This window comes from Anomaloglossus baeobatrachus, chromosome 5 (genome assembly GCF_048569485.1).
Source record: "Anomaloglossus baeobatrachus isolate aAnoBae1 chromosome 5, aAnoBae1.hap1, whole genome shotgun sequence".
Classification (NCBI taxonomy): Eukaryota; Metazoa; Chordata; class Amphibia; order Anura; family Aromobatidae; genus Anomaloglossus; species Anomaloglossus baeobatrachus.
In genome coordinates this window covers 501,294,758-501,320,159 of record NC_134357.1, presented here as the reverse complement: position 1 = coordinate 501,320,159, position 25,402 = coordinate 501,294,758, and the positions used below count along the sequence as shown (strand labels likewise).

Genomic DNA, 25,402 nt, shown 5'->3' with positions numbered 1-25,402 from the left:
ATTATTCAGTAATGCTATGAAGAGATCAGGGGATGACTGTATCATTATATGTGTCAGGTTCCTATAAGGTGTCAGGATATCACCATCTATTTCTCCATGGAGGAGTGGGAGTATTTGGAAGGACACAAAAATTTGTATAAGGACATCATGGAGGCTCCCCAGCCCCTCATATCCCCAGGTAATTGTCAGGAGTAAATACATATGGCCTATAATCATCTGTATGTAAGGAATTAATTCAGTCCCTGTATATGTTTCTTCCAGGACTATCCAGTGAGAGGACACCAGAGAGATGTCCCCGTCCTCTTCTTCCACAGGACTGTAAAGAAGAAAATCCAAATGTTCTTCAGGATCATCAGGTAAATAGAGAGAAGGTGTCATGAAATCTTCTCTATAATGTGTAGAAGACTCGTGTTCAGTCTTGTTTTATCCACCAGTATAATACACTGAGTGGACAATTTATTAGCGGCATCGGCCCTGTCTGAAATTAACATGTACTATTTGGAAATTAAACTCTTGATCTCAATGAGTGCAACTTAAAATGGGAAAATTGAAGTGATGTAAGCAATTATGAACGAGGGAATGGCATTGTTGCTAGATTATCCAGGAACCAGTATTTGTAAAATTGCTAACCTCAAGGCATTTTATGTGTGGTGGTGGCAAGCATATATTGAGAATGTTGTGATCTAGGAAAAACATATAATCAAAAGAGTTTGTGTGGACATAACTGGATGAGGAAAATAACAAAAATCATTCTGAATAATAAGTGGAGCACAGTCATGTAAATTATTGCTGAGTACAACGCTGATGTCCATCTAATGTGTCCCAATGAACTCGTTGTTCCTAAACATAGATGAATGATTACATGAGAAAACCAGTTCCAGTGTCATGGATGTTTAAGAGAAAACTTTCTTGGTCAAAAGAGAGCAAATATTCTATACCTGAGCAGTGGAAAACATTGTCTGCTCAGATGAATCCAGATTTCTGTCACACCATTGTAACGCTGGCGTCCATGTACTCCTTGCTCCTCTCCCCACAGGGACGCGGTCTCACTCACTGCCGCAGCTGGCTCTCTCCACGCTACCCCGCGTCGCTCCATGTGGGTCCTTCCTGCTTCTACCTCCCGGGGCCTGTGAACGCTGACAAGTCCCTCCGGGAGTGCTCCTAGGGCGTACACGTGCACTGCTGCCCAGCGTGTAATTCCCAGCAAGTGACGCTCAGGCAATCGCTGAGAGGCACTGGGTACTTAAAGCACTCTCTCAGTAGGGGAGGTGCCTGATCAACGCCCGTGTTTAGTTAGTGTTCCATATCCTAGCCAGCTAGTCGTCAGGTCACTCTTGTCCATGCTGTCCTGCCTGCACCCGACTCTAGTCCTTCACTGCCTGCATCTGGTTCCAGTCCTGTGCTACCAGCACCTGTTTCCAGTCCTGTCCTGTTGACTCCTGGTTCCAGTCCGTTCTGCCCTGCGGGCACCTGGTTCCAGCCCTGTTGGTACCTATTTCCAGGCCGTTCTGCCCTGTTGGCACCTGATCCTGTCTGTTCTGCCCTGTTTGTACCTGGATCCTGTCCATCCTGCCCTGTTCGTACCTGGTTCCTGTCCGTCCTGTCCTGTTGGTACCTGGTTCCAGTCCGTTCTGTCCTGTTGGTACCTGCTACCTGTCTGTCTTGCACTGTTGGTACATGTAACTGTGTCTGTCAACCGCGGCCATGCCATCTGTCTCAGCTACTCAGGTGGTTCCTGTTCTTGCTAGTGACTCTGCCTGTCCATCCTGTCATTCTCAGTTGTGCCAGCTGCACCTGCTACTCCAGTGACTCTGCCTGAGAGCACCTGTGTCTGTCCCTGCACTGGGGGTCAGCTGCCATAGTCTTTGTTTCTGCCATGGGAGTAGCACCTGGTGTCCGCCTCACAGTGGGTGCTTAGTCAAACCCCTCTCACTAAAGGGTAAGCCTGGGGTCCCCCTGTAGCCCAGTTGGTCCATTGTGGCCAACCAAGTTCTTCCATTTATTGCTGCCATTTATTCTATAGTAACAGGACGATGCACCACTTCACAAGGGTCATATAGTTATGGTATGCTGGCAGGAACATGAGAGTGAGAGTTTCTTGCTTCTCTGATTTTTACAATGCTTAGATCTTAATTCATTCATTAGTGCATTGCTAGGAGGAGGTAGAACAGGTTGTTCAGAACAGGTCAGACCATCCATCTTTCAACATTTCCGACAACTGGCAGAAGCTATCCTGTTGGCATCAGCCAATATTCCTGCAGAACTTTTTCAACACATAAGGGGGCTTTATACGCTAGCGATATCGGTACCGATATCGCTAGCGTGCATACCCGCCCCCATCATTTGTGCGACATGGGCATATCGCTGTCTGTCGCGCACAAAATTGCGCTCCCCCGTCACACGGCTCACCTGCCCTGCGACGTCGCTCTGACCGGCGATCCGCCTCCTTTCTAAGGGGGTTGGTCGTTCGGCGTCACAGCGACGTCACACGGCAGGCGTCCAATAGAAGCGGAGGGGCGGAGATGAGCGGGATGTAACATCCCGCCCACCTCCTTCCTTCTGCATAGCCGGTGGAGGCAGGTAAAGAGATGTTCCTCGCTCCTGCGGTGTCACACACAGCGATGTGTGCTGCTGCAGGAACGAGGAACAACATCGCTAATGAGAGGTAAAAGATTTTTTCTTTTAGGACGACCTCTCCGCGGCAAACGATTTTGGCCGCTTTTGCGATCGTTTCAGGTCGCACATAAGTGTTACACGCTGCAATATCGTTAATGACACCAGATGTGCGTCACTAACGACGTGACCCCGACGATAACACATTAACGATATCGTAGCGTGTAAAGCCCCCTATAGTTGAATCTATAATTAAATGAATTGCTGAGATTCTGAAGGCCAAAGTTTTCTCAAAAAAAGTGGCCATTCAGTGTATGTTTTATACTTGGTGGACAGTATAAACCTGATCATAGACATTAGATGTCTGGATCGTCTCACATTTTTCTGGTTATAGAGACTGCTGGTTAAAATTAGGAGCCGACAAGTTGGATTTATACAGCAGACCTACAGCTTTGTGATAACTACAGTCATGAAATTTTTGGTAATTATGATAATTTATCTCTTCTGTTCTTTCAAATGATATCCCGTGACTGTCTGACTGTTACAATATTTGTTTCAGGGTGAAGATGTGACCTATATTAATTCAACAGGGACATATGTGACGAGTGATGAGCAGTATAAAGAGGAGATTCCTACAGATTACCTTTTTGGTGAGTAGTAACCACTAAATTCTACTCTGTCAATGGCTTGTACAGTAATATGTTGAATTTTTAGGGAATGGGATAGAATTTTCTTGTGTCGATTTTACACCTTAAAATTTAGCCCTTAAATAAAAAAAAGAAAAACCCACACATCATTTTGTATGTTTTTTTCTCAATGTCTCTTAATTTTTTTTAAACATTTCAGTGTTGCGGCTTTGACCTTGGGACTAGTGATTGAGCGTGCTCAGCAATGCTTGTTACTAGATCAAGCATCTGGGTGCTGGGGTACTTGCGAAGCTCGGCCAAGTATCGCGGGTGCTCAGATATTTCGTCTGTGAAAAAATGACCACAAAGTACAGGCCTGCAATCACTACATGATGTGTACAGGCACCCCAGGGAGAGCCATCCGCAGTCTCTAAATGGCTCTCCCAGGGTATAAAACAACATTCTCGGACGTAGTGTGACCAAGAAAAAAAACCTCCCTCCTGTCAGAAATACTCTGTTTATGGCTGGTTGTATGTGGGCGGAGACCCAAACAGGCCAATCATTGACTTTTCATAATGTCTGTTACTTGTGTAGAGCTTGTCTGAGCATCTGACTAGCTTGAATCGAGTAACGAGCATTCGAGCATGTTAGTGCTTGCCCATCACTACTTGAGATGCTTGATATAAGCGGAAAAACCATTGCCAGTGAGCCACAGGCTGCACTGTTATTACATGAGAATTTTCTCAGCCTTAGGCCGGGATCACACTGGCGTATAGCATACAATACAAGATGCTATATATACCATGTTCCAAATTATTATGCAAATGATATTTTTCTCTGATTTTCCTAAATGGTCGGTGCAAATGACAGTCAGTCTAATAAAAGTCATCATCCGTTAAGAGTATACATCTAATTTTATTGAAGAAACCTCACAATGATAACAGTATATTCTTCAAAAGTAAAAAAAAAACTCAAAATGCACAGTTCCAAATTATTAGGCACAGTAGAGTTTCTAAACATTTTATATGTTTTAAAGAACTGAAAATGCTCATTTGTGGAATTTGCAGCATTGGGAGGTCACATTCACTAAAATAAAAGCTATTTAAATCCAAAACATCCTAACAGGCCAAGTTACATGTTAATATAGGAACCCTTCTTTGATATCACGTTCACAGTTCTTGCATCCATTGAACTTGTGAGTTTTTGGAGTTTCTGCTGTAATTTCTTTGCATGATGTCAGAATAGCCAACTAGAGTTGCTGTTTTGATGTGAACTGCCTCCTACCCCCATAGGTCTTTTGCTTTATGATACTCCAAAGGTTATCTATAGGGTTGAGGTCAGGGGAAGATGGTGGACACACCATGAGTTTACCTCCTTTTATGCCCATAGCAGCCAATGACACAGAGTTATTCTGGCATGAGATGGTGCATTGTCAGGCATGAAGATGATTTTGCCCCTGAAGGCACGTTTCTGCTTTTTGTACCACGGAAGAAAGTTGTCAGTCAGAAACTCTATATACTTTGCAGAGGTCATTTTCACACCTTCAGGAACCCTAAAGGGGCCTACCAGATGTCTTCCCATGATTCCGGCCCAAAACATGACTCCTCCACCTCCTTGCTGATGTCGCAGCCTTGTTGGGACATGGTGGCCATCCACCAACCATCCACTACTCCATCCATTTGGACCATCCAGGGTTGCTCAGTAAACAAGACTGTTTGAAAATTAGTCTTCATGTATGTCTGGGCCCACTGCAACCGTTTCTGCTTGTGAGAACTGGTTATGGGTGGCCGAATAGTAGGTTTATGCACCACAGCAAGCCTTTGAAGGATCTTGCACCTTGAGGTTCGAGGGACTCCAGAGGCACCAGCAGCTTCAAATATCTGTTTGCTGGTTTGTAATGGCTTTTTAGCAGCTGCTCTCTTAATCCGATGGACTTGCCTGGCAGAAACCTTCCTCCTTCTGCCTTTATCAGCACGAACACGTATATGCTTACAATCAGCCACAAATCTCTTCACAGTACGATGATCCTGCTTAAGTTTTCGTGAAATATCTAATGTTTTCATCCCTTGTCCAAGGCATTGCACTGTTTGATACTTTTCAGCAGCAGAGAGATCCTTTTTCTTTCCCATGTTACTTGAAAACTGTGGCCTGCTTAATATTGTAGAACATCCAGTTTTCCTTTTATTGGTCTCACCTGGCAAACTAATTATCACAGGTATCTGAGATTGATTTCAGTGATCCAAAGAACGCTGAGACACAATACCATCAATGAGTTTCATTGAAAAAAAAATTAATCGCTATGACACTTCAATCCAATTTGCATAATAATTTGGAACTTGTTGTACAGTTCTTTTCTCATAAACCCCCTCATATTGTAGAAACTGACACTTGTGTCAAACTTTGATCCAACACTTTGAAAAAAGAAAATTATTACATCTGTATACACGTAGATACTATACAAACGTGCCCCTGTCTGATCCACTAACCACTTAAAAGCGAATTCTTATGTTTGTAAGTTATCCACTATTTATTGTAACAACCTTAGAAGGTTGAGAAGAGAGGTCCCAAGCTTGTACTTTGCTAGTTAATGAGAAATCAAAACTTTGCATATGAGAAGTGCTGGGGAAATCCCTCCCAGAGGAAAAAGTTTAATTAAAATATAGATAAAAACAACAGCTATGAGGCTTTCTGATAAGAAAAAAAAGTTCAATGCAAACACCCAGATAAGTGCAACATTATTAACTTTAGAAACTGAATGTATTTACTGATTTATGTTGTGTTCATTAGTGTCCTTTTAAAAGGAATCTGTCACCCTTTTGCATTTTTTTTTATTTATTAATATGGGCGTACTGGTAGCATAGAGGTGAAATTAGCCATACCTGTATGCCTCCTCGATAAGTCGTTTGGCAAAAAGCCTCTTTTATATCTTCTATCTTCCGGGCTATGGGGCGTGTGCTGCCCAATAGATAAGCCTGCCTCTGGTCTTCTTTATGCAGGATTCTTCCTCCCCTTCTCTTCATAGTCCCTGTGATGTCTAGTGTGTTTCCATAAATCTTACACCTTTGCATTATGCCTGTCGTCTCTCCCTGCACTGTTCTGCCCTTCTGTAGTCACATGCTTCAGTTTTGCTATGTGCAGGCACCAGGGAGCCACGTCTGCTTCACAGTGCAGAGGAGAGATGGCAGGCAGAATCTCTGCCTCTTCAGGGACACTGAAGAGAAGTGAAAGAAGAATCCTGTGTAATGAAGACCTTATTGTCCAGGCAGCACACCCCCATATCCCGGAAGATAGAAGATATAAAAGAGGATTTTTGCCAAATGAGCCCTCATCCAGGAGGCATACAGGTTTGGCTAATTTCAACTTTGTGCCACCTGTATGTCCATATTAATAACTAAATAACTGCAAAAAGATTGCATTTAAATTAAATGACCTATAAGGCTATGTGCCCACGCTGCGGAAAATGCGCAGATTTTGCCGCGGATTTCTCGCGGAAAAGCCGCGGATTTTCCAGAAATCTGCAGCACAGCTACTCCCCAGCCATTTCTATGGCATTTGGGAAATGCTGTGCCCACGCTGCGGATTTTTCCGCAACAGAAATCGTGCGGATTTTCGTGCGGAAAAATCTGCAGCGTGTCAATTATTTTTGCGGATTTCTCCGCAGGGTCCCATATACTTACCTGCCTTGATAGAGACCCGAGTCCCCTTCTCCGTCCGGTGTAGCGGCAGCGGCAGCAGCGCGGTGGATCCAGCCAGGTACAGGAAGGAAGAGGTTGGCGGGGCCTGCACGAGCTCCGGTCATGTGACAGCCGGAGCTAGTTCAGGCCCGCCCACCTCCAGCACAGTGAACCAGACGCTGCCTGACAGTGACCCGGCCACCGGAAAGCGAGGTGCTGCATGATGGAGGTAAGTATGACCACCCCGATCACTGCACCACTTGTTCTGCATTGAGGATGCAGTGCCGAAGCCATGGTACTGTATCCTCAATGCAGAATGCCCGCACCATATCCACACGACATTCCGCTGTATATCCGCAGCATTGAAACAGAGAAAGTTCTGCTGCGGATTTCTGGGAGCACCTGCGGAATGTCTTGCGGATATATCCACAGGACAATGTCCCCGTGGGCACATAGCCTTAAAGAACCAGGGACTGACAACCATGGCTTACAGAGGACACTGCTATTTTTCAGATCCCCTAGTGCGCCTACATTTTTATATTTGTGATAGAAGCCAATGTTTCCATTGGCTGCCAGCATGGTTAAAGTACTTTTTTCTCCCTAGGCTAGTTTTTTTCCTTCAGTCGCAATCTGCCGTTTTGGAAAACAGCGGAATCCGTTAACGGATTCCGCTGCTTCCAATAGACTTGTATGGACGACGGATTGCGACTAATGGACCTGCGTTGCTTCCGCTGGCCGACGCTGCGTTGCTTCCGCAGCATGTAACATATTTTTCGTGCGTTAAAGTGACGCAGAGCGGCGGATTCCGTTGGCGGACGTTGTTTTTATAATGGACGTCTATGGTGGCGGATTCCGTTAGAATCCGCCATTTAACGGATTCCGTTAACGCATCCGTCTTTACACAACTGCTCATGCCCAGATGTGTAAAGTCAAGAAAAAAAAACTATAACGGATTCTGTTGTTTTGTACGATCCATTGCATCCGTTGTGCCACTATATGCAACGCATCCGTTGCATCCGTCACACAACGCAATGCAACGGATGTCATTCAACGTAAGGGTATGTGCGCACGTTGCGTACTAGCCCAGCACCGAAAAGGTGCGCTTCAGAGCGCAGCTGAAAAGCTCCGTTCTGAAGCGCATGGTGCCGGCGAGAACGTGCGCTCTGCCTGCAGCTCCTGCCATAGACAGAGCAGGAGCTGCCGGCAAAGCGCACGGAAGAAGTGACATGTCACTTCTTTTTGCGCAGCGCTTCAGCAGTAGCCGAAGCGCTGCGCTCTGAGACGCCACGTGCGTACGGCCCCTGCACAATCTCCATAGACTGTGCAGGGGACGCAGGACGCATGCAGTTACGCTGCGCTGCAAAGCGCAGCGTAACTGCATGAATTTACGCAACGTGCGCACATAGCCTAAGTGTGAAACTAGCCTAACTTATATCTATTGCTTAGTTTCATTTAAAACAAAAAAAATTATGAAGCTCCACGCTTCTTGAAAATACTTCACCTCTCATGCATCCTGCCCTCTGCTAGACTGCATGTAGTTATCACAGGGGTGTAAGATGGACACCATCCGATAAAACGACTTACAGGTTCTTTTATGAGTCTCCACTAAACATGTAACTTGATATGATTAGTGACAGGGACAGTGAAATATCAACCTTTGGAGAAGACGACTTCAAGAGAGAACCGACCTGGTGGCTTAACATAATCTATGGGACCCTATTTGTGCGCTACTGTGTTAGTCAGTTTATAATTGAATTGTATCACAGTTTTGTATGAAAAGGTTATTCAATACGTATTTTAATAATCCAATGCAGTATTACTGAAAAATAATAAAATCTGTTTTACTCCTGGCAGATGACTGTACCATGAGCTCTGAGGAACATCAGATATTTTCAGATTTTGCAGCAGATGATCTTGATATTATCACACCAGATACAAATGAAGAACATGCCATTATTCCAGATACCCCACAAGCCCTTAAAAAAACTCTGTCATCCAATCCTTCTCAACAGGTCTTTCCCTCTGATTCATCAAAGCCCAATATGCAAAATGAAAGTGAAACAAGGACTATTGAACATGAAATGGATCTCAAAGGGGAGAAGCCATTTTCATGCTCAGAATGTGGAAAATGTTTTACAGAGAAATACTATCTTGTAACACATCAGAGAAGTCACACAGGGGAAAAGCCATTTTCATGTTCAGAATGTGGGAAATGTTTTAATCAGAAATCACATCTTGTTACACATCATAGAATTCATACAGGGGAGAAGCCTTATTCATGTTTAGAATGTGGGAAATGTTTTAATCAGAAATCAAATCTTGTTATACATCAGAGAATTCACACAGGGGAGAAGCCATTTTCTTGCACAGAATGTGGGAAATGTTATAGTGAGAAATCCAAACTTGTTATACACCAGAGAAGTCACACAGGGGAGAAGCCATTTTTATGTTCAGAATGTGGGAAATGTTTTATAGAGAAATCACATCTTGTTATACATCAGAGAACTCACACGGAGGAGAAACCATATTCATGTTCAGAATGTGGGAAATGTTTCAATGGGAAATCGGATCTTGTTAGACATCAGAAAATTCACAGAGGCGTGAAGCCATTTTCATGTTCAGAATGTGGGAAATGCTTTACAGAGAAAACAAATCTTGTTAGACATCAAAGAACACACATGGGGAAGTAGCAATTTTTCTGTGTTTTTGTTTTTTATTTTATTGACCATATGTACAATAAAAAATAAGTTACTGTCAAATCATAGGTGTATAAGAGAAATGGAAAACAATTTACAGTATTATCATTGAAAAGCATTTCCACAAACTATACCTATGTATGAACCATGTATATTAAATATGTAACATTTACATAAACTGACTCTTTAAAGGGTTCTCTTTACTGCTTTGTCTCATCTAATTAATAGGATGACCTATCATACACATACAATGTGAATCAGCTCACTGAAATTTATATGAAATCTACTATTGCTAAATATGTAAAAAGATGTGAAGTACTAAGTTAACATTTTTTTTTATCAAAAAGTGTAAAAGCCATCCAACCAAAGTGACCTAACTTTGGAAGATTTGTAACTCTAGTGGCTCTCCTGTCTATGTGCCCAGACAGGATTCAAATAAAATGAGGAAGAGATGGAAACCAGGCTTAGCTTCTAATAAAACATTAAAGGGCAAGATAAGGTAGCTAAGGGTGCACAGGCTGGAAAAATAGAGACCCAAACTCCCTTTGCATTAAATTAATATGCAGGTGCTCATTTATGCTGTGGCCAATATATAAACATATACTGTATTTTTCAGACTATAAGACGCACCGGACTATAAGACGCACCCTGGTTTTAGAGGAGGAAAATAGGAAAATAAAACTTTAAGCAAAAAAATGTGGTCATGACACACTGTTATGGGGCGAGGATCTGCTGCTGACACTGTTATGGGGGTAATGTCCCCAAATTCTCTACTAAGGTACCCCATCCTGGTAATGATTTTCCTGCCTTGTATATGATCCTGCTATAAACCCCCATCCTGCTCATATACCCCCATCCTGCTCATATACCCATATCCTGCTCATATTCCCCCATCCTGCTCATATACTCTCATCCTGTTCATATACCCCATCCTGTTCATATACCCCAATCCTGCTCATATTCCCCCATCCATCCTGTTCATATACCCCCATCCTGTTCATATACCCCCATCCTGTTTATATACCCTCTATCCATCCTGCTCATATACTCCATCCTGCTATATGCCCCCATCGTGCTCATATACCATCCTGGTATATGGCCTGTATCCTATAGCACAGAGAAAAAAAATAAACGTTTATACTCACCTGTTCCTCACTCCCTGCAGCACCGAATATCTTCCTCTCTGCGCCGCTGACCTGTGTGTGTGGAGCCGTTCCCCTGCAGCACGCGATGTCTTCCTGTCTGGGCCGATCAGCTGACCGGCACAGACAGGAAGACATTGTGTGCTGCAGGGGGACGGCTCCACACATGGGGACGGGTGAGTACACTGATTCACTGCACCCCGCGCTGATGATGACGCGCGGGGAGCAGTGAATACAGCCGCACATGATCACTCCAGGCTGTAATTGCCAGGAGTGATCATGCGGACCGGCTCTTTACTATGCGCACGTCCCCGCTCGTCCTCCCTCCCACCTGTCAGTGTCGGCTTCTGCGCTGAGAAATGGGCGGGAGGATGGGCGTGCATATGTAATGAGTGGGCCCACGTGATCACAGCAGGCTGCTACAGCCTGCTCGTGCCCCTGATGACCCGCTCCACCACAGCACCCTCATTCCCGGCCGCAGCCCTATAGCCAGACCATAAGACGCACCCCCAACTTTCCCCCAACATTTGGGGGGAAAAAAGTGCGTCTTATGGTCCGAAAAATACGGTATACATACAATGTGTGTCAGCACACTGCAATTAATGAATAAATAAATTCCACCAAGTAATGGATGAAATTGCCAATGTGAAAGCTTCCAAAAAATGGATCCAGTTAGAAATTGAAGATCGATTTTAGTTAAATGTAGGAATAAAATGCTACACATTTCGGCCTCTTTGCAAAGTCTTCTTCTAGTGTAAAATAACCAGTTGATATATATGCAATTTTTAGCCTTGCAACTATTGATGGGCGGACCCGGACCATAAAAGTCTGGATCCACATAGTTTCAAAAGTATCTGGGTGCTGGGCACGGGCCCGCAGTGCTCAGGGAACTCCGACTAATGATCTGGGTCTGGCAACTTGGGAAAACAAATAAAGGAAAAATAAGAATCAAGCAAGCATGTGTCATGCTGGGTATGGGATGTAACAAGTGGCGAATGGTAAGGGGACCTCTGCATCTAGGGAAAGGGGAGATGGAGACCCCTGACCAAGCCTACTGCTGGTCCCCTCACCACTCTAGATAGGTCCCGCACATATGCGTCAAGCCAGATCCCGAGGTATCAATACTGCTGGACCCTAAATAGGGAACGGGTGGGATGAACTCTTCGTCAACCCCACTAAAAGCTAGAGGAAGACACAAGGAGGACACAGGGGGAAAAATGCATGAAATACTTATGCACAGATGACTAAGGCAGACGTTCAGCAAAGCTTTAGCAATGAGACTACAGATGAGAGCAAGCCACCTCCTTGCAACCAGAGCTTGAATGAACTGAATAATTAATATCACCAGTCCAGGGAAGATGGGAGTATTTAAACACAAGAGGAATACTGATAATCAGCAGCTGGACGGAGGTTTAGCTTCCCTGGATCCTAAAGGGGAATAGATTAAAATCAGAACAACAGAAAGTCAGGGAGCATTTTGCGCAGCTTGAATGAATTGAATAATTAATATCACCAGTCCAGGGAAGATGGGAGTATTTAAACACAAAAGGAATATAATCAGCAGCTGGATGGAGGTTTAGCTTCCTTGGGTCCTAAAGGGGAATAGATTAAAATCAGAACAACAGAAAGTCAGGGAGCATTTTGCGCAGCCAAACGATGTGAACTTATGTTGCCAGAAACCACATGACTATCTGTCACCTGTGACACACCCGTGACAGTACCCCCCTTCTACGAGTGGTCTCTAGACACTCAGGGCCAGGCCTATTTGGATGGGCAGCATGAAATGAATGAACCAATCTTGTGGGATTGACATCCGATGCTTGAACCCACATCCCTTCCTCTGGTCCGTAAGCCCTCCAGTGCACCAATTACTGAAGGGAACAACATAGAAAACGAGAATTAACAAACTTGGCTATATGAAACTCCAGATTACCATCAACCATGATTGGGGCCGGCGGCAAGGCTTCAAAGGTTCCACATACTTTTTGAGCAGTGCCTTGTGGAACACATTGTGGATTCTTAGAGCCTGAAGTAACTACAGACGAAATGCTACTGGGTTAATAACGGTGCCTATTTTATAGGGACCAATAAACCTAGGCCCCAGCTTCCAGGAAGGAATCTTCAACTTTATCTTAGTGGTAGACAACCACACTGTCATTCACACCTATGTCCAAACCCGTCAAGCGTTTTTTGTCAGCGATATGTTTGTATCTGTCTCCCATGACCTTCAAATTATTCTGAATCCCTTCCAATACAGAAGAGTGTGAGGAGGCTGATATAGAAGGGTTAATAGTTTCTCTATTTCTTAATTAAAGATATTTTATTGCTATTAGTAAGTATATCTGATGGTAGTTCATAGTCATTATTGAGCCTACGGAATAAGAGACAGGCTCAAGGATTATTATTGTCTCTAAATGTTCTTCTTATCTTCTTCTTATCTCATATGCATGACTCTACATTTTTGTTTTGCTAAAACTTAAAGGTCATATGAGCAACTTGTAAAGTCCAGCTAGAAGCTTTTTTTGCAATATCACATTGATCTGTAAATGGTATAAATAAACTGTACTTTGGTTGAATAAACAGAAAATTGATCATGCCCACATGAATGCAGGTCTTTTTCTCCGAGCGCTCGATCTTGATTAGGTCTGAAGAGGCCTAATTCAGAGGACCTCACTGGTGATCCCATAAGCTGACTTGTGACAAAACAGAACAGCTACAACAGTTTTTGGTGCCCAACGTGGAGCCGTGGCCAACCAGCCTATTCGGAAGAAGTTTTGGGGACTCTTGAGACGGTGAAATTTCAGCTGCAGCAAGGTGAGAAGCTTTATTCTTACACTTTAGTTCACTCTCTCTGATTTCCCAAATATTCTGGGTAAGGCTGTACACACGGTTCAAGAACTCTGGCATCACCAGTGAGTATTGTTTTTTCATGCATGTCTGAATGAGAGTTAAAATATAGAGTAATAAGATAATCTGTTGTCCGTCCATTAACTGATTGCATAGATTGCATAGCACGGAATTTGGGACAGTCTCTGTATAATTGCATTTGCTGTGTTGCTGTGTTTTGTGTTTTGCTTTGGCCATCTTTAGTGGTTTCATATTAATGCCTAGATAAAGTAGGCAGGCAATAGGTTGTTGTATATTGATGAGAAGCCTCTGAATAACAAAGTGACAAGTAATTGAGATAAGAGACTTGGTGAAATAATATGTATGTATAAGTCTAATGGTTATAGGTCATACTGTGGACTGTGAAAAGATGTTCCGGTTGTGAAATGTCACAGGGCATAGCCATATAGAGTATTTGAGTGGATACCTGACATATGTATTTTTTTCCCATCAGTGTCAAGAGCGGTTTAGATAATTTTATTTGCATGTGAGGTTAACTGATCCTTGGAAGGTGTATTGTTACATATGTTTCTGGAATCAATGAATGAGTAAGACAAGTGGTCCTGGGATCTGTCCTTATAGTGAGATATTGTGTGTTTCTTCCCCTCAAAATGGGGATGAAGGTTTTATAGCAAAGTAGTTTTTCCCTTTAAGTAGAATACTAGTACAGTGAAGGTATATAAGTAATCTCAATTTTCTGCTAGGATTGTGTTTTGGAAAGCTGAATCTGGACGAGATAAGACTCTTGCTAAACAAACTGTGCGCTGCTATTCTGTTGGGAGGGGGGGCAAGTGAACAGCTGCGCGATTTTCTGCCCTCTGTGAGAAGTCAGCTCTGAGGATTGTTTTGGTTTAACTCTAGTTTACGTTGGTTGCTGGAATACTTTGTAAAGGACCAGCATGGAGTACCCAACTGCACATCAGAAGTGGGTTAGAGAGCATTGTGGCCTTCCCACTTACATGGAGGTGGTCTAGTAGGTGAGAGGACTATCACACCTGGTCCTTCCTGCTTTAGTCATCTGGTCTATTGGGTGAGAGAGGTGTTTTTTTAACCCTTCCCAATACGCCCTGCAAGTGTAGCAGGTGAGAGTGAATGCTGATTTAGCCTTCCAGCTACCACTTGAGAGCCCATTCTGACTTGCCAGGAGAAGTGTGGCCTGTTTGACAAAGTCCAGGGACACTGAGAGGGCATTTGCAGAAAGGTGGGCTGTGTGGGAATAAGTTGAAGCCATGGGAAATTTGTTCAGTGTGCAGCGTGGGGCTCCAGCAGGATCCAAAACAGCCAAACAGATAGTGCAAGAAAGAGAAGGCAAAGAAGCAGTGAAAAATGTCAGACCGATACTCAAAAAGGCAGACATGCCAGAGTACGGATGTTGAGAAAAACGCTCCTCCTCAGGTACTCCTGAAGCACCCCAACCACTAAAGGTACCAAGTTGCGGATGAAAACCGTATGCACCAAAGAATGGTGACTTGCCAGTAGACTCCTGGTGACAAATATTTAAAGCAAATTCAGCCAGTGGTAAAAATGATGCCCAGTCATCCTGGTTTCCGGAGACAAAACACCTGAGGTAACTTTAGAAATTTTGATTTATGCGCTCAGTCTGCCCATTCAACAGCGTATGGAAGGCAGAAATCAAAGACAACCGCACCCCCAGTCGAGCACAAAAGGCTTTCCAAAATTTGGAAACACACTGGAGTCCTCGATCTGAGACTACATCGGAAGGAACCCTGTGAAGCTTCATGATTTCATTGATATACACCTGAGCCAGAGTCTTGGCATTCAGAAGTGCCGGCAACGCAATGAAATACGTCATCTAACTGAACCTATCCACAACCACCAAAACCACAGTCATTTCCGAAGACAAAGGCAGGTCAGTAATGAAATTCATGGATGAATGCATCCATGGTCAATTCGGGATAGCCAATGACAGGAGAGATCCCGATGGATCAGTATGCGTTACCTTGGAGCGTGCGCAAATACTGTAAGCTGACACATAGTTAACCACATGCTGATGCAATCTCGGCCACCAAAAACAACTAGAAAGGAGGTCCGAGGTTGCTTTACTACCTGGATGAAATACCAAAACAAATAATCAAAAACAGGAATGAATTATATAAAGACAAAAGAAAAAAATCCCGTAAAACAGTACTTTATTTCTATTATTTAAAATGGTATACCTTAGAACCATCAATATAATTCTATCACACCGTTGTCAAGTGAAGGGGGTGAGGTGCAAGACGTAAGATAGGGTACAAAAAAGTGGTAAAAGAGGTGACAGTGTTCACCGATACTTACAAAGATTATATTAGTAATCAGGGACACTATGTCTGTTAATTAGCCCTCACTGTCACCTGCCTACCAGCGGAGTAAAGGTCCTGTCACACACAGAGATAAATCTGCGAAAGATCTGTGGTTGCAGTGAAATTGTGGACAATCAGTGCCAGGTTTGTGGCTGTGTACACATGGAACAATATGTCCATGATTTCACTGCAACCACAGATCTGCCAAAGATTTACCTTTGTGTGTGACAGGGCCTTTACACCATAATGTTTAGGGTGCCCCCCGCTCGTCGGCTGTTCCCTACCTTACTCTAGAATAATATTTACCAAAGGTTGACCCCCATCACCAAAATAATAGTGAAGATAATTTGTGCCAAAAATCTGTCAGAGGTCATCAAATAAGGCAATAATTAAGTCCTCAGTTATCTGGGACTCAAACTCAAACTGCCTGAATCTACAGATTAGAGCAATGCTCATAGAGCATAAACACCAGATGTATATTGTAGTATAGACGGATAATAGAATGTAAATTCCCAGCAGGGACTTATCTGCCAGTATCCGCAAAATGTCTCAGTTCCAACGCGTTTGCCCCCGAATTTCTTGGGGTTCATCAGGGGACCTTCACAGGACAATAGTCCAGGATTAAAAAAGCCATCTAATGGTGTCCAATCCAGGGGCAGACAATACTGGTGCCTGGGTAAAATACCAAAATTGAGACTATTTCGTGCCACTGCCCACTGCAAGATGATAGGGCATTCCAACCGTCAGGTAGATAATACATCGGGCATTCCAACCGTCAGGTACAAGGTCGGACTGGGGTGTGAGGGGCCTACCAGGGAAATTGCCGCTAGGGGCCCACACTATAGCTACCATAAACGTTTTTATTACTTGATCATTTTCGGCTTCTCTCAGTATAATGTGCGCCTATTAGCAAACTCTACAGTGCGCAGCAGAGACCTGTCCTGTGCCTGCAAATATCACAGGGTTTCTTGTAGCCTCTTATTTATTGTAGTTAATAATGGAATCTGTTATTTACAGTCAGTCGCAGTTTTCTTACACACGGACATTCCTTGTCCTAGGAAAACCACCGAGTCCATCAGCCAAACAATAATCAAAGAGAAGCAGAACATTATCCAGCATCTTCACATGGAAACATCTACTAACATTAATCCCCCTCTGCCGCCATCTATCTGGGAAATCCCCTGTAAGGGTGCGTGCCCAGCTGTCCACGATCAGTGTTTGCAGCATGTTGGCTGTAGCATGGTTCAGCTGCATCCAAAGCGCTGCGTTGTAAGTACAAGCACAGTGGATGGATTGCTAGAAATCCCGTGCCCAATGTGATTCTTGTTTCCGCAGCAAACACTGACCTGCGGATTTTCTTTCTAGACCGCAGCATGTCAATTGTTTGCTGCGTAATCGCATGCGTCCTCAGTAGGGAGAACACAAACGAGAGACCGCAGCGCACTGAAGCCTGATCGTGGGTACTGACAGCTGCGGTCTCCTGCGGAGGAGACTCGCGGCCCCGCAGGTCAGGACCCGCTCCATGCAGAATACAGTGAGTCCTGATCGAGGGCACATACCCTAAGAGTCAGTATGTGTTGGTGTGAAGCATTACGGCCCAATACACTTTTCCATTTGGAGACTCTGGTGAATATTTGTCTTCACTATAGTTTCCAAACTAGTGTTACATGTTGGTTAAACCCTTCACTAGTCCTGTGTATTCTGACAACACTGCTCTATAGACAGATCAGGCTTTTTTTTTTTACATATACAGTATTTATATTGAAGCTCCTCCTGTACTATCATCACATATACAGGCCCCCTGAAAAGTAATTACATATAGCCTAAGATAATGACACTGACAATGGGGGTACTGGATAATGGCACTGACACTGGGGGTACAGGATAATGACACTGACACTGGGGGGTACAGGATAATGACACTGGGGGTACTGGATAATGACACTGACACTGGGGGTACTGGATAATGACACTGACACTGGGGGTACAGAATAATAACACTGACACTGGGGGTACAGGATAATGACACTGACACTGGGGGGGGTACAGGATAATGACACTGACACTGGGGGGGTACAGGATAATGACACTGATACTGGGGGTACAGGATAATGACACTGACACTGGAGGTACAGGATAACGACACTGGTGGGGGTACAGGATAATGATACTGACACTGGAGGGACAGGATAATGACACTGACACTGGGGGTACAGGATAATGACACTGACACTGGGGGTACAGGATAATGACACTGACACTGGGGGTACAGGATAATGACACTGACACTGGGGGTACAGGATAATGACACTGACACTTGGGGTACAGTATAATGACACTGACACTGGAGGTACAGGATAATGACACTGACACTGGAGGTACAGGATAATGACACTGACACTGGAGGTACAGGATAATGACACTGACACTGGGGGTACAGGATAATGACACTGACACTTGGGGTACAGGATAATGACACGGACACTGGGGGTACAGGATAATGACACTGACACTGGGGGGGTACAGGATAATGACAATGACACTGGGGGGGTACAGGATAATGACACTGATACTGGGGGTACAGGATAATGACACTGACACTGGAGGTACAGGATAATGACACTGACACTGGGGGTACAGGATAATGACACTGACACTGGGGGTACAGGATAATGACACTGACACTGGGGGTACAGGATAATGACACTGACACTGGGGGTACAGGATAATGACACTGACACTGGGGGTACAGGATCATGACACTGACACTGGGGGTACAGGATAATGACACTGGGGGTACAGGATAATGACACTGACACTGGGGGTACAGGATAATGACACTGGGGGTACAGGATAATGACACTGACACTGGGGGTACAGGATAATGACACTGACACTGGGGGTACAGGATAATGACACTGACACTGGGGGTACAGGATAATACACAGATACTTGGGGTACAGGATAGTGATGCTGACACTTGGGGTACAGGATAATGACACTGACACTGGGGGTACAGGATAATCACACTGACACTGGGGGTACAGGATAATCACACTGACACTGGGGGTACAGGATAATGACACTGGGGGTACAGGATAATGACACTGGGGTTACAGGATAATGACACTGGGGGTACAGGATAATGACACTGACACTGGGGGTACAGGATAATGACACTGACACTGCTGGCACAGGATAATGACACTGACACTGGAGGTAGTGGGGGCAATGGGCCCCCCAGCCTTGTGTCCTGTAGCAATGGGCTCCTCTTCCTGTCCCTTATTATGCCATTGTTCTCACACACACACACACTCTCACCTGTCCTCCGTTCCTGCGCTGTCCTTACCTTACCAGTCCGCAGGCTCATGGACCCCTCCATGATCTCGTCCGGTGCACGGAGCGCCGCCGCAGGATGCCATCATGGCTTTACTGCAGTTAAATGCTTTGCGGCGCCGTAAAGCATTTAACTGCAGTAAAGCAATGAAGTCACCTGCAGCGGCGGCTCCGTGCACCGGACGGGTCACTGAGGGGGTCTGTGTCTTGCTGTCTGGAGCACCGCGGGTACAGAGGAGAACAGGTGAAAATGATTTTTTTTTTCTTCGGCTCCTTGTGAGCGCTTACCTCTGCAGCCCTGCGCTTCCTCTCCTCTGCTGCTCCGTCGGCAGTGTGATGACGGCCGCTGTGTCGGTGCGGGGATGAGTAGCTCCTCCGCCTCCTGTCACCGGCCGCACTGTTCACATGTACGCGCTTCTGAAGGATGCACGTACATTTGAATAGCGCGCGGTGCAGGACAGACGGTGAGTCACATGACTGTCTGTGATGTCACCGCAGGTCCTTCTGCACCCGTAAAAACTGCAGCGATAGTACAAAACTTGTGCTATCGCTGCATTTTGTAATTGAAAGGCTGGGGGGGCCCTCAGAGCGTGGGAGGGGGCCCATCAGAGCGTGGGGGCCCTGCCCAGTCTGCCGCCCATAACGCCGGCCGTGAAAAACCGGCGGCCCCGCGGCGCTGTACACAGCTCCGCACTAATTAGGGCACGTGGGGCCCACTGAGGGCCCGAGGCCTACCGGGGGATTCCCCGGTACCCCAGTGGGCCAGACCGAGCCTGGTCAGGTAGATAATACACCTATCATCTTGCAGTGGGCATGAAATAGTCTCAATTTTGGGATTTTACCCAGGCACCAGTATTGTTTTAGGGGATTTTAGCAGTACTGTTTTAGGGGATTTTTTCTTTGGTCTTTATATTACTACCAAGAACAGAATTGTAATGTTCCCTGAAAGGCATGAGGCCGGGGGTCCCCCTGAGCCTCCAACACCTACCCCTCCAGATCTGGCCACAAGGCCGAGAAGACCACCCCCTTCTGCAAAAAAAAATGGGTACTGGATTCACATGATCACTACCAGCAGAGAAGCTCTGGGATAATGCATCTGACTTGGTGTTTTTAATCTCTGGACGGCAAGAGCCAGCAATATTAATCCGGTAAAAAACAAACACTATCTAGCCTGGCTGAGATTGAGACGTTTGACAAACTAGAGCTATGACAGGTTTTTATAGTCTGTGATTACCATAATGGAATGAACTGCCCCCTCCAGCCAATGGCGCCATTCCTCAAAAGCTAACTTACTTGCCAAGAGTTCTCTATTGCCGACATCATAGTTTTTCTCGGCTGAGAACAATTTATTGGAAAAGAAAGCACAAGGACACCATTTACCAGGGGACGGACCCTGTGATAACACAACCCAAACACCCACCTCAAGTGCAAGAACCTCCACAAAAAAGGCTGCAAAACATCAGGCTAACTGAGTATAGGTGCAGTGGAAAAACATTTTTTTTAAAACGGAAAAAGCCTGCTATGCAGACTCCAACCATTTAGAGAAATCTGACCCTTTCCTTGCCATGTCAGTGAAAGGTTTTACAATTACCGAATAGTTTTGAATATATTTCTGGTAAAAATTGGTAAACCCCTAAAAGCGCAGTAACTGTGCCGCCCCCATGCCAGCAGCCGGGCTGCTCGGATCCGCATCCGCGATGGCTCGAGGTGTCTCCGAACCCGAGGGTCGTGCGGCAGAGGTGGTTTTTGTCCGGGGGGGGGAATTGGAAAGTTTGTGACGCCACCCACGGTGCGTGGTAATGTGAGGGACCACCTCTGCGGTTGGCGAGCCCGGTGACGATGGTGTGGCAGCCTGATGTTTTAACCCCTCCGTGGGTAAGGGGTTTGTCTCCCGGGGCCCGTCGTATGGTTGGTGAAAGGGTGTTGCTGGGGTAGGAACAGGGGTATTTCAGTGTACTCACTCAGTCCAGGAATAACAACACCGACAGCTTGTGAACCAGAATTCTGAGCACCTCTGCAGCTTGTAGGGAGCACGCTTGGGTCCGTGCCCTTGGTGTTGCTGTTAGCCTGTGGCCCTGTCCTTGGCATCTCTGTCTCTGTTGGACTCGTGGGTATAAAACTCTTCGGTTCCCGCTCATCCATATGGCTAATGGAGTAAGCTTGCTCTCAGGGTTCATGCATAGGATTTATTTGGACTGTATTGGGAAAGTCCTATACCATCGGTGCACTAGTACCCCGATTTTGGAGCGGGTTGGGGATGACACTTGAAGTCTTCACCCCCGTTGGGTAAATCTCTACCTGATCTATCTATTATAATAAATGACATCACGCTCTTCCCAGTACCCAAACTTCGGTGCGTCGGAGTGACTTTCGACTCTGCCTTGTCCTTCATACCACACATTCAATCCCTGACCACCTCCTGCCGTCTTCAGCTAAAAAATATTTCCAGAATTCGTCCTTTCCTCAATTCTACAACAATTCTACAATCTACAAAAATGCTAGTTCATGCCCTCATAATCTCCCGCCTCTATTACTGCAACATCCTCCACTGTGACTTCCCTGCTAACACCCTCGCACCTTTCCAGTCCATGCTTAATTCTACTGCCCGACTGATTCACCTCTCTCAATACCACCCCACTTCTACCCTCTACAAATTCCTCCATACTAACAATCATTCCTACTAACACTGACCTACAAAGCTGTCCATAATCTGTTTCTTCCGTATAGCTCCGAACTAATCTCCCGCTACACTCCAACACGTAATCTCCGGTCCTCCCAAGATCTCTTCCTCTACCATTCACTCCTCATGCAACCGCCTCCAGAACTTCTCCCGAGCATCCCATCTTCTGGAATTCGCTGCCTCTACATGTCAGGTTATCTGCTACACTTGTAAACTTCAAACGGAACTTGAAAACTCATCTGTTCAGAAATGCCTATAATCTCCAATGACCTCACTGCTTCACCACCATCACCACTACTACTGCCTCACCACTGTGCTGGAACCTCCGACCGACCACCGTGCGGAGCTGCCGCCTCATCACCATGCGGAGATGCCGCCTCACCACTGCGCGGAGCTGCCGCCTCACCACCGTGCTGGAACCACCGTCCGACCACCACTGTATGGAGCTTCTGCCTCACCACTGTGCGGAGCTGCCGCCTCCCCACCGTGCTGGAACCACCATCCGACCACCACTGTATGGAGCTTCTGCCTCACCACTGTGCGGAGCTGCCGCCTCACCACCGTGCTGGAACCACCATCCGACCACCACTGTATGGAGCTTCTGCCTCACCACTGTGCGGAGCTGCCGCCTCACCACCGTGCTGGAACCACCGTCCGACCACCACTGTATGGAGCTTCTGCCTCACCACTGTGCGGAGCTGCCGCCTCACCACCGTGCTGGAACCACCGTCCGACCACCACTGTATGGAGCTTCTGCCTCACCACTGTGCGGAGCTGCCGCCTTACCACCGTGCTGGAACCACCATCCGACCACCACTGTGTGGAGCTTCTGCCTCACCACTGTGCGGAGCTGCCGCCTCCCCACCGTGCTGGAACCACCATCCGACCACCACTGTATGGAGCTACTGCCTCACCACTGTGCGGAGCTGCCGCCTCACCACCGTGCTGGAACCACCGTCCGACCACCACTGTATGGAGCTTCTGCCTCACCACTGTGCGGAGCTGCCGCCTCACCACCGTGCTGGAACCACCGTCCGACCACCACTGTATGGAGCTTCTGCCTCACCACTGTGCGGAGCTGCCGCCTCCCCACGGTGCTGGAACCACCATCCGACCACCACTGTATGGAGCTTCTGCCTCACCACTGTGCGGAGCTGCCTCCTTACCACCGTGCTGGAACCACCATCCGACCACCACTGTATGGAGCTTCTGCCTCACCACTGTGCGGAGCTGCCGCCTCACCACCGTGCTGGAACCACCGTCCGACCACCACTGTATGGAGCTTCTGCCTCACCACTGTGCGGAGCTGCCGCCTCCCCACCGTGCTGGAACCACCATCCGACCACCACTGTGTGGAGCTGCCGCCCGACCTACACCCCACCTACTGTCTCCTCCCCAAAATCCTATACAATGTAAGCCCTCAAGGGGAGGGCCCTCCTCCCTCTGTACTAGTCTGTCTATGGTAACTCGTATATGTATTCTGTATGTAACCCCTTCTCATGTACAGCACCATGGAATCAATTGTGCTCTATAAATAAATAATAATAATAATAATAATAAAAAGTATACTTCTTACACACGCGGCTCTGCTCCATGTACATCTGACACACATTGCTGTGCTCTGTAAACGTCGTACACACACGGCTCTGCTATATCCACACTTTAAATCCCTCCTGACCCCACATATAAACTTCACCTCATCCTGCCCCATGACAACCAGCACAGCAGAGTCCTGCACACACACTGAGGAGCTGATCATGTGACCCCTGACTCCTCCCCTCCATATGACATCATCACAGGTCCTGTAAGCACAGAACAGCCATATATCTAGCTGGTCACGCCCACTAACCTGGAAGGAGCCCATACATTCTAGGCTCAACCATATACCCAGTGAGCGGCTCTGCAGGAGGAGGTAGGTGGAGATTCCCCATTGTTGGGTGCAGGGGGCATTAACCCTCTCAGTGCTGGTGACATTTCTCTTCTCGCTCCCGTCTCTGACGGACGTCTCTTCTCTTTCTCGGGAGTTTCTGTAATTTCCCGCTGATGTCGCCGTTTTTGGGATATTTGTGGTGGAGGGCACGGGGCAGTCAATGGTGGTCGTGGTAGCCCAGGATGACAGGTCACAGCACAGCCTGTCATTAACCCCTCGCCTCCCTGTCGCCGCACCACACACAGGAGGACTCCGTAACAGTTTCAGACGACACCACATTCTCAGGAAATAAAATCCAGTCAAAGTTTCTTTTCTCAGCACAATCCAACTTTATTTTCCGTTATGTTCCACATCATCTCGATCCGCACGTCGCCGGCACCGGTACTCTTCCCATAGGGGTACCTTACATCTTTTCCTCTCATATTTAATTTAGCAATAGTCCGTATCTCTAGCACCTGGGCACTTTCTGTCACCTCTAGGCCTCTCATTCCTTGACTATACTTCACACTGGCACAAACGGGGTCATGAAGTCTGTTGAGCCACTTTACCCCATCCACAAGGGACGTTATCACATAAGAAGGACTGCAACCAACAGGGCTCTCCCATCAGTGCCCAGGCCATCCAGCCATACCCTACTACTTGAGGGAGCACTGACCTTCCATGAGTGAGGAAATCGTTGAGTATCAGCAGCCAGATGAAACGGACGCCAGACTCAACCCCTCTCTGGACCGGATCCCGTATGTCACGGCTGCAGGGATGACCCATAGGATCAGAATTTTCATGGTGGGGTTATTATTACTCGTACATGGACTCTCCTATCCCCTCCCCATTGTCTCTCCCTTATATACCTCTATCATCCTGCCCACCCAGGTGCCAGGACAGCCGTGCTGCTACACTGCCACCTGGTGGCGAATCTACACAAGGCATTTACAGTTTACAATGGGTATACAGACCTTCAGTGTTCCAGACACGAATGTAGGGGTGGACCTAACCCTAAATTCCTCTACAATATTTATGGGTCGTATTTAATAGAAGGTTCTGGGAACACATAAATTATTAATGAGGTTTCTTCCTTCTCCTTATAAGTTGCCTTCTGCATCGTCTCCCATTAGAGCCGCGCTCAGTTCTCTGCCGTCCCACTCTCTATTTGTGTTTCTTCCGGTCTCCTCCATATTTCTGGAGTCCCTGTGACCTGAGCAGCTCCTGTAGTGATAATTTCCACCACTGTCCGTGTACACGGCAGATTTTAGGGGATGGATATAAAGGAGATGGGGTTCAGGCCGCGCTTCATCTTTATGGCACATATTCCTCTCTCTGCGTCTCCACCGTCATCAGCTTCTGGTATCGAAGAAGGATTCCTGTCACAAATCTGACTCATCCACAATGACACGGGGCTGAGTGTCATGGATCTTTTATGTTTTTCCTTATTATGTTCAGTAATTGTATTAATACATCGGATTTTTCTGCTGTTACATCATCATCTTCTCCCCATTCAGGTCCCTACAATATCGGATCCTCT

The 25,402-nt window shown here is 46.3% G+C and overlaps 1 protein-coding gene across 1 annotated transcript in view; it reads left to right on the top strand.

Annotated features, from left to right (window-relative positions):
* Positions 1–25,402, top strand: part of LOC142312833 (uncharacterized) — a 125,901-nt gene that overhangs the window by 50,175 nt on the left and 50,324 nt on the right. Inside the window, 6 exon segments of the mRNA XM_075351818.1 lie at positions 58–178; positions 262–356; positions 3,173–3,263; positions 8,768–9,599; positions 20,846–20,888; positions 25,380–25,402. Of these exon segments, the coding sequence (XP_075207933.1) occupies positions 58–178; positions 262–356; positions 3,173–3,263; positions 8,768–9,599; positions 20,846–20,888; positions 25,380–25,402 (1,205 nt within the window).